The 15,951-nt window shown below is 45.8% G+C and overlaps 2 protein-coding genes across 4 annotated transcripts; one reads left to right on the forward strand and one right to left on the reverse strand.

The window, feature by feature from the left end:
* Nucleotides 1-1,578: 1,578 nt before the first annotated feature.
* On the reverse strand, nucleotides 1,579-7,818 carry pcgf5a (polycomb group ring finger 5a). Of its 3 annotated transcripts, none has more exons than XM_028990192.1 (9): nucleotides 7,654-7,818; nucleotides 6,191-6,490; nucleotides 5,680-5,776; nucleotides 5,546-5,601; nucleotides 5,398-5,457; nucleotides 4,663-4,808; nucleotides 4,488-4,586; nucleotides 3,785-3,874; nucleotides 1,579-3,190 (listed from the first exon to the last, which is right to left on the reverse strand). In XM_028990192.1, the coding sequence occupies exons 2-9, from the start codon at nucleotides 6,300-6,302 to the stop codon at nucleotides 3,143-3,145; spliced, it is 708 nt and encodes a 235-aa protein (XP_028846025.1). In that variant the 5' UTR covers nucleotides 6,303-6,490; nucleotides 7,654-7,818; the 3' UTR covers nucleotides 1,579-3,142. The 3 variants fall into 3 exon arrangements, with proteins under 3 accessions (XP_028846025.1, XP_028846026.1, XP_028846027.1); XM_028990193.1 differs by lacking the exon at nucleotides 7,654-7,818 and adding an exon at nucleotides 7,555-7,648; XM_028990194.1 differs by lacking the exon at nucleotides 7,654-7,818 and adding an exon at nucleotides 7,466-7,532.
* A 5,432-nt stretch (nucleotides 7,819-13,250) lies between these two features.
* ankrd1a (ankyrin repeat domain 1a (cardiac muscle)) lies at nucleotides 13,251-15,804 on the forward strand. Its single transcript, XM_028989855.1, has 9 exons — nucleotides 13,251-13,400; nucleotides 13,852-14,016; nucleotides 14,099-14,224; nucleotides 14,301-14,408; nucleotides 14,515-14,613; nucleotides 14,742-14,840; nucleotides 14,921-15,019; nucleotides 15,174-15,272; nucleotides 15,393-15,804. Exons 1-9 carry the CDS (start codon nucleotides 13,374-13,376, stop codon nucleotides 15,573-15,575), a joined length of 1,005 nt encoding a protein of 334 aa, XP_028845688.1. The 5' UTR covers nucleotides 13,251-13,373; the 3' UTR covers nucleotides 15,576-15,804.
* The last annotated feature ends 147 nt before the right edge of the window (nucleotides 15,805-15,951 follow it).

A 15,951-nucleotide genomic window follows, 5' to 3' on the forward strand; every position in this document is an offset into this window, starting at 1 on the left:
TAATAATAATAATAATATTATTTTAAAAAGTACAAATGTAAGTGACCCAGACCACTCTGACCTTAAAAGTAAGTTGTGGGACTACTTGCTTCTGTATTTCATTTGGGGGAAGGGCACGCATCGGGACACATTAGACATTAGACTGGACAATAGGTCAGTCACCATATAAAGCAAAAAAAAAGGCTCTATTCAACTTTATTTAATATAATGTGTAATATAGTGCATTATATGTTTGTTGTGGTGGTAGTAGCCTAGTGGGTAACACACTCGCCTATGACCCAGAAGACCCAGGTTCAAATCCCACTTACTACCAGTGTGTCCCTGAGCAAGACACTTAATCCTATATTGCTCCATGGGTGGACTCTCCCTGTAACTACTGATTGTAAGTCACTCTGGATAAGGGCGTCTGATAAATGCTCTAAATGTAAATGTAAAATGTTGTTGGGTTTCTTTGTGAGTAGTATGGGTTAGGTGTGCCACCCGTTGGTTTTCATGTGAGAGTTATAAATCGCTCGCTGGTAACTCTACCCTACATGTCTGCAACCTTCACTGTTCATCCGACCCAGGAATACGCAACAGTGCACCGACGTTTGTGCGATTGCGTTGTGTGGCGGTCGCATTCCTGCTTCTGTTTTTTCGGGGAGGGTTAAGCCAGGAGAAATGCAGTCCTCCACATATTCACATGTGCACACAGCTACAGCGATATCATTTTTAAAATGCGATGGTAGGCTGCTGGGCCACTTGGTGGGTCAAATCTGTGGGACGACGGGTTTATAATAGTTCAGCCAAAAGTGCTAAATAAACATGAACAGATGGCAATGTGTTGTTCTGTGTGTCAAGTCGCGTTTTTAGCTGCTACCCATCCGAGTCAACCCAAGTAATGGGTTGAGATACCCTGTGAGGTGCCCTGGATTTGATAATTAAGCTTTAACAATCAGAAGAAAAGGGAAAATCAGATACCTGCTTCCTTATCCTGAGAAAACTACAACAGATCACATTAAAGCCCGCCCTTTTTTTTTTTAGCATACTCGACTGATATTTCATATATATTCATATAGAATAAGAAAAATACAAAATGCCATTGGTTCTCAAACTGTAATGCTTTTAGGGTGCACTGAAAGGTTATGAGATTTTTTTCTGAAGATGAAATACTTATGTCTAGATAATATGTAGATGCAGTACATTTGTCAGTAGGTGACATAATAAATATTACATTTATGGCATTTATCAGACGCTCTTATCCAGAGCGACTTACAATCAGTAGTTACAGGGACAGTCTCCCTGGAGCAACTTAGGGTTAAGTGTCTTGCTCAGGGACACAATGGTAGTAAGTGGGATTTGAACCCAGGTCTTCTGGTTCATAGGCGAGTGTGTTACCCACTAGGCTACTACCACTAATATTAATAATAAATATTAATTATATCAGGAGTAAATTGCTGCTTGTTTAAACTATAGTTAATAGGCCAACAATAATGTACTTTCATGGCCATTGCAATGGTGGTACTCACAGTGAAAAGTTTCACAACAACTGCAATAAGGAATGCAGACAGACAAACTATATATATAAAAAACCCAAGCAATAGTTAATTAACTTTATTAATAATAATAGCAATTATAACATATCCGGTTACTCACAGAACCATTATATATGTTTCTAAGGGGCTAAATGGATGCATCTCTGAACCATTTACATTTAAAAATATAATAAATTACAATATCCTAAGCAGCATTTTTATTCTTTTTATGATACAAAAATACATTTGCAGCACACAGAGACAACCGGTGATTTACACAGCCTAGATGTGGCCATTTCTTATACCAATCATATACCGAGATTTGCTGAAAGACTTGCCGAGAGCACAAGTAGAGTTGAGAATGAGAGGAACGTATTGTCTGCAGTGGCTGGACATGCCTCTGGACAGTCAGGAGGATCTTACACATCAGGCCACAGATACACACCTTCCATAACCATAATCATAACTATTCCAGTGCCGGTGGTCACCATTGAATCCAACATACACTGTGTGCAAGTACTAAGAACAATGTTGCAGTAGCTCTGCACTGATGTGAAAGGCTCGTGGCCATACCTGGACATGCCAACTCTGATATCTAGACTCGTACTCACACATGTTTATTCCTTACATAGCATTTAACATGCTGAGATACTGAAATGTCTAACGTGAAAAAAGAACCCACACAACTGAATTGACAGATATGGTCAGGAGTTACTTGTGTCACTTAAAATCATACACTTTGTATGTCTGTACTGCAATGAAAGGGTTAAAAACCCTCACGTAGTAAAAAAGATGGCATGTTTTTGAAAAGCAGGTGATGCAAGAGTGGGAAACGTATCAGGAGTAGTTAGGCCAAAACCCAGGGGGGAAAATGCAGATTCTCTACTTTTATTTCATGCAATCGTCCCCCCAATACATGCTCGGTGTCCCAGTTTAGCAGCTTCTTGTGGACATTACAAGCTTACTTGTACTGAGAGTGTATTGGAGTAACATTATCTCTCATTATGCAGTTGAGAAGCTGCGTAATGAGAAACGATGTACGTTTCAGACACAGTAGGCCTTGTTAATTGCATGACTGTAGTCTAAAAATATGATCCCCATGACAAAAGGCATTTATTTAGGCAGTAGAATGTCACAATTTGGCCAATGTTTTTGCCTTTTTGGCAGGTGCCACCCGTCGGTCTAAAATCTATATGTACCTCAGAGCATAATGAAGCCATTACACTGCACTGCCTGAGAGAGGGAGGGAGGGAGAAACAGAGAAAGGGATGCTGCGGATGGGAAGAAAAAAGATGAAGGAAGCTAATGTAGTGTCCCCTTCCTCTCGTGCAATGAGCTCAAAGTGAAAGAACCTTTGGCGCGTGCATTTCTAGCATCCTAACTCGGCATGGATGCCATGTTCTCAGCAACACACAGTCCTATTAGCCCCACTCTCCTTAAAACCTGCTCACTCACTGTTGCTGGAAAAGGTGGAGCTGAATATGAAGACACTCAGTATCGTACTGGTAATGACAAGTTGTATAACGGAGAGGAGCGCGGGCGCCAGGAATGGACGACTGAAGTAAAGTTCATCGGGGTGGAACATGTCCCCCCTCGTTTCAGTGCAGCTTCGTTGAAGGACCACAAGTTTAACCAAAGTCAATGCGTGGACGGTATTCCAGGACCATGGGGTAGGCCTGCATGGTGAGAGATAAGAGTAAGAGAAACTCAGGTAACAAACCCTAACTACTCTACCGACAGACAGAGAGACATTTCAGTAACTAGCATCACAGACTATTGTTTCATTCAGTAATTACATCTTTTTAAGGGAGTTGCCATGTGTAATGTATTTGGAGACTAAAAGTGTAAAGTGAAGTGATTGTCACATGTGATACACAGCAGCACAGCACACAGTGAAATTTGTCCTCTGCATTTAACCCACCACCCTGAGTGAGCAGTGGGCAGCCATGACAGGCGCCCGGGGAGCAGTGTGTGTGGGGACGGTGCTTTAGCTCAGTGGCACCTCGGCGGATCGGGATTCGAACCAGCAACCTTCTGATTACGGGGCCGCTTCCTTAACAGCTAGGCCACCACTGCCACTACAGAAGCCCTCCTATACTACATGGTGTTGTAAGGACAAGGTCATGGTTAGGATGTGACCTTCACCACAGCACCCTAAAAAAAAACACCTTATACACACACCCGCCCACAAGTCTAGTTTTTACCTATTTAATACCAGCAGAGTAGGGATGTCGGGCCAGTAGAGTTGGAAATAAGATCAAGATACTTACACTGTCTCCCTGCAGTCTCCAGCGTGTGCGGTAGATGAACTCGAGGGTGTGGTCTTTCCCCATGATTTCACCATTACACAGCACATCCAGCTGAGGCCCAACCACACACAGACACACACACACACACATCACTGAATAAATATTTTATACATAACTGCAATTATACACTCAAAGCCAGGCTGTACCTTGAAGACCTGGGAATTCTTAAATAATAAAATCTCAGATATTTTGCTCTATGTGTAAATTAAACAATCTTAACGGTCCCCTGATGTTATTTTTTGCTTTATATCGGTCTTATTTGTCCCCTAATACTGTGTCTGAAGTCTCTTTCCGAAATTCAGCCTTGGTGCAGAATTACAGCGACTTTGATCCAGTCCCACAATGAGATTTCGGTGTCTGTAGCTTTAAATGCTAATGAGGAGGAGAGCGGCCATTCATGGAAATCGTGTTTATTTTCGCCATTTTTCCAGAATAAGTAAATCCCCTAGTGACGACATAAGGGGACAAACTCCAGATCCGACCGTCTCGAGATGCCGCTCTCTAAACGGCGAAGCAGAATGACCAAAGCACTCATATTAATGTTAAATCATCTCACAAAGTCAAATTTTCAAGTCAGGGGACCTTTAAGGCTAGTGGTGAGTAAATGAAGGCGCACGAAGTGTTGCACTGGCCAAAAGTACTGAAAAGAAAATGTTTTTATTACCTCATATGAGCTCGGTAACTTGAGCTTGAGACACAGGAACTTTTTAATGGTACCCACAGTAACCCGGGTGGAACAGCGAATGAATTTCTTCATTAAGCCCTTTGAGGCGACAGAAAGTTAAAACGCTCGTGTACGTACGTAAGCAGGCCGGGGGACGCAAATAAACGTGGCACACCTTGACCGTGCTGTCTCCTGACTGGCCGTTGCTCCGCAGGCAGTCCAGGCAGATGGCGATCTGGGGGTCACTCCTGTGGTAATCCCCCCCTCGCTCCTGTTCGTCGTCATAGTCATCTAGCCGTGGCTTTTTGGACCTAGGGCTATCTGAATACACAATGAATACATATTAGGGGTTTTCGAAAATAGCGATACAGCAATATATCGCGATATTTTATGTGGTGATATTATATCGATAAAGGGGCAACAAATATCGTTATTTTGGTATGCAAATTTAGTCCACCAAGCTTTTTCTTTAGCGAGGTCAGCAGATGAGAATCAGCGTGCTACTACAACCTCCACTCCTGTAGGTGGCGCTGTACAGCGGAATATTGAACTATTTACAGTCTCACAACATATATGATCTAATCATATTGTGATACATATTGTGTCGTGAGCTCCTTGCCAATACACCCCTAATAATTGTATTATTAGCGAAAGTGAAGCACTGCAAAACAGAACACGGTGCACACAACGAAATGTGTCCTCTGCTTTTAACCTTTGCTTGGTGAGCAGTGGGCGGCCATGACAGGCGCCCGGGGAGCAGTGATTGGGGGGGTACGGTGCTTTGCTCGGTGGCACCTTGGCAGCTCGGGATTCGAACCGGCAACCCCCCGTAACCGCTAGGCCACCAACGCTCCACCCCACCAATATCGCACCATCGATAACTTGCTGAGCGCAACTTTGACTTATTCACCTTCACCGTTTGATTTCGACTTGGTCTTCCTCCAGAAGTCGATCTCCCGCTGTTCCTCCTCTGGTAAACAAGGAATATAAAGCCTGACATAATCACGCGTCACATTAGCGCATGCACGACCATGCACAGTCTACACAGCGCGGCATACTTTCTCTCAGTCCAGGCACGAGTTTGAAAATGATTTCTTCCAGCGTCTTGTCCAGCCTGGGGACGAGAAGAAGGGCAGGTTTTCATTCCATCTCGGCAGTGCGCGCATGCGTGTCTGTGCGAGTTGCGGCCTACCTCAGCATCTCTAAAGGGTTGGTTTCGTGAACCTGTATGCCGCACTGTGGGCATTCGTTACTCTCCTCAAAGTGCTGGACAATACAACTTTTACAAACTACGACAGACAAGATTGAAAGATTAAGAACGTAAACGAACTTCCATGACACCGGCGTATGCTTCGACATGCTAAATACGAGCACTGGCCACGTTAATAGAAACACGTCCCCTGCAAGGTACACCTTGCATATAGAGTCAGAGACCGCAGGATTTCCTGTGTGACATTTTGGACCAGCGTCCACCCAGAAGTGGCACTTATAAGTTTTGTGTCCCTGAGCAACCCTGAGTGTCTCCAGGGGGACTGTCCCTGTCACTACTGACTGCAAAGCCCTCTGGATACGTGTGTAAATGTCTGATAATGTGTGGTCTGTGACTGGCTCTGTAGAGTGGGGAAATGTTTCTAATGCAGTGGCCGTCCAGGGGGGTCATATAATCGGGAGAAAAGGGCAGCGCAAGGCTGACGGCCCCTCACAGGTGTGCAGGCATTCGGTGACCGTGGTGGGTTTGATCAGGTAGCCCCGGCACAGGTAGCACGTGATGTGGCGGTTAAAGTCTTTGACCAGGTGCTTTCTCTGGGCGGCCATCTTGGGTCGCGGCAGAGGTCAGAGGACGGGAGGCGGAGGTCACAGCCTTTTAAGTGTGATGCCATGTTGCCATAGCAACCACTGCATCCTCTTTCCCTCTTGCCGGTGACCGCAGCTCGTGCAGGGCATTCTTCAGGAAAAGCCGCTCCCAACGATGCGCCTCCGTCCAAGCGTCCAAGAACAAACGTCTGAAAAACAGCGAGAGAACGTTTTTTAAAATAGGAACTGGAGGGGATCTGAAATTCTTTGGTAAGGTGAAGTGATTGTCATTGTGATACACAGCAGCACAGCACACGGTGCACATGGTGAGATGTGTCCTCTGTATTGAACCCATCACCCTTGGTGAGCAGTGGGCAGACATGACAGGAGCCCGGGGAGCAGTGTGTGGGGACGGCGCTTTGCTCAGTGGCACGGGATTCGAACCAGAAACCTTCTGATTATGGGGCCGCTTCCTTAACCGCTAGGCCACCACTGACCCCTTGGTAGGCGTGGTCTTCCTGAAAACTCAGTCATAAAGTTATGGTTGGCATCACAGTGGGCAAATGGAGGGCGCGGATTCTGAGTCTGCTCTCTTGCTCCTCGTCTTCTCTTCCACAATCGTACCAAGCCGCGTAATGGCTGGTAGTAGCCTAGTGGGTAACACACTCGCCTATGAACCAGAAGACCCAGGTTCAAATACCATGGTGTCCCTGAGCAAGACGCTTAACCCTGAGTGTCTCCTGGGGGGGACTGTCCCTGTAACTACTGGTTATAATTCGCCCTGGATAAGGGGGGTCTGGTAAATGCTGTAAATGTAAAATGTAAATGCGCGGTAGCCGATGCGACGCGTGCAAAATTGAACGACGTACTAGCGTGTTGTTACACGTGGCTTACGTAACCAATCACGCGCGGTGACTCCGCGCGGCCAAAGTTGCACATGCTAACGTGACGTAACGCCGTCGCCGCGAGCGCGGCACGTACTACACGCTGACGGCGGCGGCGGCGGCGGAGGAGCTGGGCCGCTAGCACACGCCTCGCTGGGAGGAAAAAAACGGGAAGACGTCACGGCGGAATTGCCGCGAATAACTACGTACGCGCAAACAGAGACGCGGCGGCGCGTTCCCGCGCTGCCACATGCGCCCCCCCCCCCCACCCCGTTAATAACGCGGCGTTACGTCACCGACCGAGCGACACACGACGAACTCCTCCGCTAGCCCGCGCGGGGCTAACGCGTGACACCGTCGCCCGTCCCTCCCCAAAAAAAAAACTTTACCGGCGCGCCGCGTACGACGCGCGTACGTTCGCGCCAGCCTCGCTCCCGCCGGCGCGAAATAGCACGCCCACGCGGGGTGGTGGTGGTGGGGGCTCTTACCGCGTCGCGGAGGCGGACAACCCACGGCAGCGCGGCTCCGGGCGGCGTGTTGCAAAGTAGCGGCGGCGGCGGTGGCGGGGCTGGCAGCGCGGAGCGCGGAGTCAGACCCGGAGGACGGGACGGGAGGGGCGGGGGACTTAAACCGGGGACGCGATCTGGCAACCACGTTTAACGCTCGCGACTGTTTACGACACGATCATAGCGCAAATTATAGCGTAAATCGTGACGTTATGAAGACTAAAAACCTGTTGGGTGCAGTGAGAGGTCACTGAGCAAAACACTTTTGACCATGATTTGCATTAGTTGCACCAGGCAAGAAAAAGCTACCGATTTAAGGGTTTTCCACATTATTTAATATTTTAGGACAAAACCAAAGACGCAAAACTATGAAACAAGATGGAAGGTTTTGTAATAAGCAAGTAAAAACAACGTGATCACAGAGCCGTTACCATAGCAGCATATCCCTGGGAAGAATTCATGACACTTTGGGGACTCTGCAGATGACTGTGTGTTTTCATGCAATTCGCTCTCGGTGTGCACGTACGGCAGAACGGTCAAAAAATGATATTCTTTGCCTGCTGTGCATGCATATGCAGCACCAGCAGTCTGTGGATGAGAGTGTGTCTCACTTCAGGGGACTGAGCATCCTGGCTGTCCTTCAGAGAGCTACTAGTGAAAGTGATTGTCACACGGTGACACAACGAAATGTGTCCTCTGCTTTTAACAATCACCCAAAACAGTTTCACAAAAGAATTGTGACATTTGACATGTCATTTCTGTGAAACACTCGTGTGCCTTGGTTTTGTCTGGTTTATCTGGTCCCCATGAATGAATGCGAATGAGTGGATTATGTTCCTTAATGTATTGCCATTTGCCCACTAAATAATTGCTTCATCCGCATGAATTAGCGGGGTTTCCCCATTTTGATTGCCCATAATTAATAGTTGCTCCACAATGCAACATGCATCCGTGCTAATAACAAGGCACAAAAATCATTCCAATAATTCCATGGCAGAGTAGAGCGTGTGCTCTGACTGATAGAATTATAAAAGTGGTCACATGACTACACGACTTGTAAGACCACATGTATTTTCAGTGCAGTTAAAGCCACTGGGAACCACTTTGAATTTCATTTTGGACCATTTGGTATTGTAAACGCTCCTCATCAATATAATCAGCAACATAATCTCTCTATAGAAATAATTCCTTGTGGATTATTCATTAATCGGTTTAAGGTCAAAGCAGTCCAACTTTGCTTTTATTTGAGTGGGTCAGTGCTTGCCTAGCGGTTACGGAAGCGGCCCCATAATCAGAAGGTTTTTGGTTTAAATCCCTAGCCGCCAAGGTGCCACTGAGGAAAGCACCGTCCCCACACACTGCTCCCCGGGCGCCTGTCATGGCTGCCCACTGCTTACCAAGGGTGATGGATGAATACAGAGGACACGCTTGTTGTGTCACCGTGTGCTGTGCAGCAGTGTTTCACAACCTCTTCACTTTCTTCTGTGTCTTCTTCAGCAGTTTACGCTACATAGATAAAAGGGAGTCCATTTTAAGCTATTTTTTCTATTTCTTTAAATTAGTGGTGGGCCGTTATCGGCGTTAACGTGCTGCGTTAACGTGAGACTCTTATCGGGCGATAAAAAAAAATATGGCTGTTAATCTATTCACAAAGTTGGTTTGGGAGCTGGGTCTATACTACGCAAGCTATTGTGCCAGAGTTCAATGGTTACAACTAGATTTATAAGTATATTTCTTCTTTCTTGTGTCTTGTATTTTCTTATTTTCTAAAGACTTTTATTTTGTTTTTGAGACCTGGTTTAGTTCTCTTGGACACATGGCGTGAGTTGTGAGGTGCGTGGGGTTTGTGTGCAAAAAGTTATTTCTTTCATTTTAATTTACGTACATATTAGGAATATTTTGCATGTGTGTTATTGCACTGTAGGGGGCGAGAACGAGTCTTCGAACTGTGAAATTACCACATCAAACGTGACGTGGTAACATGGATGCAGCTATTTAACAGAATAAACAGTTGGTAAACACAAGTACATCTTATTGAACATAATTTATTTTCATCACCAATTATCATAGTAGAACAGCTTTCTCAAGCAGTTTGTGATGCATTTTGGAAACAGGAGATGAGCCCCTGGTCTAATGCGCCACCTGGCTTGAGAAACCCGTTCTCAAAGACTTACTTTTAGTCATTATTTGGGTAGCACACATATTCTGAATGCCTTCGGCAGAATTCAAATGAGCCATTTTAATCTAGATTAATCTAGATTAATGTAGATTATTTCCAAGATTACAGTGAGATTAATCTAGATTAAGAAAATTAATCTATGCCCACCTCTACTTTAAATATTTACATCCCTTTAAGGGTATCATTGTAAGCAGATAATCAATGTTAATCACTTCAACAGTCAGTTTTAATATCTTGGCTAAGGGTGTCTGGATATATAGACTATATATACTATAAAGAACACTAAATTTAGTATATTTTTTTTATGAAAAGTCAGCTCTAATAAAACCTTAATAAAAAGATTTGATGAACGTAATGATAACAGATTCAACACTCTCGCTCTCTCCTCAAGATGGCGAACATAGGAGGAATCCGGAAAGATTGAGCCGCCTGGCACGGTTGTCAAGGCAGCCCTCACGTCCACATTATTTGTGTGTGAAGAGTTTATCAAAGCCCGAGCCCCTCGAACAGAAAGCAGCATTTGCATGGAAACAGAACCAGCATCACGACAGGCCGCCGCTGATGTCTTTTTATAATACTCGCTATAAATAGCTGTCTTTTGTGTGCCATTTTAAAAACCTCAAAAAGGGAGGAAAGAAAATGACAATCGTCTCCATTTTTGAAGTCTCAATGTCCTCCACTTGTCCATCAATACTTGTTTCAACAATTATAATAGATGCAAAGGAAATAACTATGACGTTAATCCCAGGAAATGGGAGGGGAAATGAAGGAAGCCGAAGAGGAGAGACCGCAGATATTGAAGTTGTGTAACTAATGGGGACCTTCTATTTTGGTATAATTCTGATTATTATTTATAAAGCAAGCAAGCAAGGCCTTTATGTGACTGAGCAAGAATGTGAGGGTGAGGGACTGATAAGGTAGCATCTCTCTCTCTCTCTCGCTCTCTTTCTCATCCTCACCCTGGGCCTGTTGTAGCTGAGATAAGACTGTGGTCATTTTAACAAAGAATGCAGTCTTGCATCAGACACACACATGAGCCCCAACAGGGAAAACTGCATGATCCTGCCTCAGTGCGTCTCAGCGAATTGATGCAAAAAAAAAAACGTTTCACATGTTCCTCCTTTCGCATCTGCGTATGGGCACAAGATAATTTTTTTCTTCTTGCATATTTATGACATTGATGCCATTTAGCTGTGTGTGTGTGTGTGTGTGTGTGTGTATGTTTGCCGGCCATCAAGGTTGCATACTGTCTGCATTTTTGCACCCGTACTCAGCAGCTCAACACAGGTTGCGCTGTGTCAGTGTATCAGGTGGTCGTGCCAGTCGTTCTCCACGTCGGCGTGGCTCGGGGACATGGATGACACTCATACCTGTGACTCATGATGAGTCACCTTGACAATCCAAGTCAAGCACGGTGACGTCTGGGACACGAAACGTGTCGGTTTACTTTACATGGTCACAGGCTTTTTGGAACTTTACAAATTCCACATGCAATTGAAATATTCCTTGAAAGCTGACGTGTATCTAAACCCCTCCTGTCTGGTGAACATGTGCAAGATTTGCCCCGATTGCCCCTACAGCACCCGGATAATTGGATAAATTGGGGTGTCAGACGTTCCTTTGATCATGGGGAGGAATTCCTAAACGTGCTCGGGATTCCATTTCAGGCAAGTCATTTAACGGATCGTGCGCAAAGTTCATGGTCGCTCAAGTTCCTTAACCCATCAACTCTTTTCTGATCTCAGAGCAACAGAGTGAGACTTAAAATCCCAAATTCCAGAAAGCCAGAACTCAGTTGCTCACGTTACAGTACGTGTTACTGTAAATTCCCCCACTTACAGTATTTAACGTTTATTTAACAGAATTACAATAAATTCATGAATTAAGAAAGAAGACTCATGCCACCTGCCACCTCATTTATTTTGTCTTATGTTATTTACATTATGTATTGTGCATTTGGCAAGTACAGTGTGTGTACAATTAGCAGGAGAACGTGTGTGTGTGTGAGTGTGTGTGGCCATTCCCACTCGCTTGGCAACATGGTTATTCTGGGCTGGTGCCGGCTTTCTGCGCCTCAAACGTGCCCGCTGCGATAATAATCATCACTGCAACAACCTTAAATATGTCACCAGGGCACCCTGGTCCTCAAACGCCGTCAGCTGTTCAACGAGCGACGCCCTAAATGCCACACGAACGACTCCCGTTCCCTGTCACCCAGCAGTTCGGGAGTCGTTAACGCTTGTCCCGTGTTAACACTTGTCCCGATCACCTCCCTGGATCATTCATTGTCACCCCAAAACCGCACGTGGCCACCCATCATCCACCTGCACGCGTGAGCAGGCGCAATCCACCTGCATGCACACACACACGCGTGTGCAACAGAAGAGGATCAGAAGCGTCTTGTAAGCTGCGGGATTTGCGCTCCTTTTCATAGAATCGCTCGGCTGTGTTTCAGGAGCAGTTGTTTAGCCCGGGCCTATTTTTACTTCATCGTGTCCTGGCAGACTTCGCGCCTTCTGTCCTGGTTGCAGCACAACCGCGACGCCTTAGCAGCTGTTTTTGTAGGACACCATACGGGTGCAAAACGCCAAAAAAGAAGAAGAAATCGGAAGGCAGTGACGGGCACATTTCAGCCCGTCTGCTACAAAGATGGCAATGTTCTCGGCTCCCTGGCTCTCTGACGGCACGAGACGGAACCAGAAGTGTATTTCTATTAAAAGAGCACCTCTCAGTGACAGGATGAGGGTGAAGACACACATACATCATTCCAGACGTGCCCCACAAAGCAGACGGACGTGCTGCTGAGATTATGGCTCGGAGAGAGCCTGCCGACAGGCTTGTCGTACGGGGGCGTGATTTATGAGACGTAATCAGAAGTGATTTAGGCGGTAGAAACACACCGATCGACAAGTATGGGCAACTATGTTCATATTTATGGACAGGGAGAATACTGTTCTGGTTACGAATGGCAACATCTTCCATCACCCGGCTCACGTGCTGTCAATCGGAGTGGCCCGGTCAGCTGTTTCTGGTAAACCGTGAACGGAAGCTGCGCGTTTCTCCACCATGAAGTCACCCACCAGCATGGCAGCTGGATGGGCTCACCTTTCTGCTGCCGAGAAGAGGGCGGGCTTGTTTCAAGGTGTCTCACGACTCAGGAATTGTGTGTGTGTGTGTGTCTTTTTTTTTTCCTTCAGTTTTTGTCACTTGCGAGCCGCCGACATGAGATCATGTGCCCGCTGCGTGCCAGGCATGGCAGGACACCATTGCCTCATGCAAAGCGGAGGCGAGTATGAGGGGTGGGGTCAGGTCCATTTGCCCACTGGGAAACACGAGCTCGCTGTGTCATGTGTGTTTTTTTAGTAGCCGCCAGAAGAATCTACATGTATATATGTGTATATATATATATATATATATATATATATATATGAGAGATGATGAAGCAGAGACAGAAGCAGAGCGGGCACCAGTGACACTGGACTAAACTCATCAGTCAGGAACACTGACCTGCAGACACACAGTTATGGGGCTGCTGCGCGTGGAAGACCTGGTAGGAGCATTTCTCTGCTGGAATCTGTTGGTGCAACCCCAACCCTGACCAAGGATATTGGATTGGACTGCCACGATAATAATCCTTATTGCCTTACATTAGTGCCTAAACAGGGCATTTGCTGTCCAATTCACAGGGTCAGGATCTCACTGTGATCTTTAGGCATTTAAGTGTAAGATGATGAATGGAATAGAACAGAAGAGAACTAATTGGAAGCTTAAATTAAAATACAGATCTTACCATTTAGTTGAAGCTGACTTTATTGTCATTTCAGCTACAAACATGTTAGATATGTTCACATAGTGAACCATTTTAACACAGTTACATAACGTTTAACAAAAAAAAAATACATGTTGACAACAATGAGACAGTCACGTATGATTCTCATGTAGAGGAATTAACAAGTGTCCCTGTCTACAACACAGTCCAGTCCGTTTCTGTCCCGTCGCAGGTTACGGGGAAGCGGCCGACTCAACCCTGCGCTGAGCTGTACGCAGCGGGGGAGTATGAGGCCGCCGTTCGCCAGGAGAAACAGGACGGCCTGAGGACACAGACCGAGCCGAGTGCCACCTCTGACGGTGACAACGCACAGAGCGAACTCGGCTTCACACTCAAAGTGAGACAAGCCGCCTCGTCTAACGGACGTGCCGCCCAGTGAGGCCGCATTTACTCATTTCCGCTGCCGCGTGGTGTTACAGACGGACAAGATGGGACATCTGAAGCTCGAGACCGTAGATGATCTGAACAACATTATCAGGCTGAGGACAAGAAGAAGAGAGAGGAAGGCTGCGGCACTAAAGAAAGAGACAAAACCTGAAGTTCTGGTGAGAAAAAAAAATGTCATATATGACTGATAATAATAAAAAAAATTCCATTAATTACATTGATCATTGTTTGCAGCCCGAAACAGTTGATGAGGCCATGTACCTGAAAGCTGCTATGGAGAACAAATTACCAATAATTGAGAAATACCTAACAGACGGAGGAGACCCCAACGTCAGCGACAATGTGGGGTTTTTTTTTAAATCCCTTACAATCAGCTCGAGCGAGTAAAAGCGCCAGCCCTGATCTGATGTGTATCTCTCTTCGTCTTCCTCCCCTCTTCACTCGCCAGTTTAAATGCACCGCTCTGCACAAAGCCAGTTCCCGAGGTCACCTTGACATCATGAAAAAGCTTTTAGAGAGTGGCGCCTCCATTGAGATGAAAGACAAGGTGACACACAATGAGAAATGTGCACAACTATAATGCACACACACACACACACACCTATATATAAAAGAGAGAGAGAGAGATTAAGTCGCTGTGACCTCTGACTTATCTCTGATGTTCTGCCACTGAAGCTTGGTGGCGCAGCTGCACATTGGGCATGCAGGGGAGGCAGCCAGCCAGCACTGGAGCTTCTCATCAGCCAAGGGGCAAAATTCAGCTCCAGAGACAAGGTATTTAGAGAAGAGCGACTGGCACGACGCCGCCGGATCACTTATCGCTCTCATGGCTGGTCTCCTCCCGCCGCCTTTAGTTGCTGAGCACACCCCTCCATGTAGCAGTGAGGACCGGACACTACGAATGTGCAGAATTCCTCATTCACTGCGGAGCGGACATTGGCGCCAAAGACAGAGTACGGGCCTGCATCACGGTCAACTTCAGTGCTATAGTTACATCTCATTTCTGCAAAGCAATGCATTTAAGGATACAGCTGCACTTGAATTTTGTATATTAACATTTGTTTATTGGTATATTCCTTTATGTTCCTTCCTTCGGGCTAAATGCAGGATGGGGACACGCCGATGCACGATGCAGTGAGAATTAATCGATTCAAAATGATAAAGCTGCTTCTGCTGTATGGAGCCAGTCTGAAAACGAAGAACAACGTGAGTTGTTTATTTTTTTTTTTTTTACTGACATCTAGTGTTCAGTTTGAAGAGCTTGAAGAAAGTAAAGAACATTTACTCCTGAATTATTTCTGAAGGCTTGTCCTCCACCTTTCTTAGGATGGAAAGTCACCAATGGACACCCTGCTCGCCTGGCAAAGTGGAGCAAAAAATATTCTCACCAGCTTCAAAGAGGACACACCTGACAAGCGATCGTCTGACTGTCAAGCAGCGGGTCGAACAATTCATCCTCAAAGCAGTGGATTCGATCAACTGTTATTAAAAAAAGAAACAGCTCACTAGTCGGCTGGTCAACTGGTGCACTGATGCTTGGAACTTTTGCCCAGTGTTGTGGCCTGAAATATCAGGTGGTAAATGGCGGTGTTGGAGGTGTGAAGATGGCACGTCGCACATTTCATGGGTTTTGTCATCTGTTTTGCAAATGTTAAACTGCAGCTTTTGTGCTGACTGAGACAGCAACAGAAAGGGATTTATGGTCTGAGAATGTATGGAAAAAAATAAACAGTTGGTATTTGATGTGAACATTGTTTTTTTTTTTCTTTTCTCTTCTCTTTTTTGGGCTCCAATAAAGTGCATCAAATGTTTCAGTAAGACTGATTGCAGAACGAACTTGTACTGAAAGACGTGCGAGTATGAAAATATTTCATATTTCACGTCG

The sequence above is a fragment of the Denticeps clupeoides genome, chromosome 8 (assembly GCF_900700375.1).
Source record: "Denticeps clupeoides chromosome 8, fDenClu1.1, whole genome shotgun sequence".
NCBI classification, from domain to species: domain Eukaryota; kingdom Metazoa; phylum Chordata; class Actinopteri; order Clupeiformes; family Denticipitidae; genus Denticeps; species Denticeps clupeoides.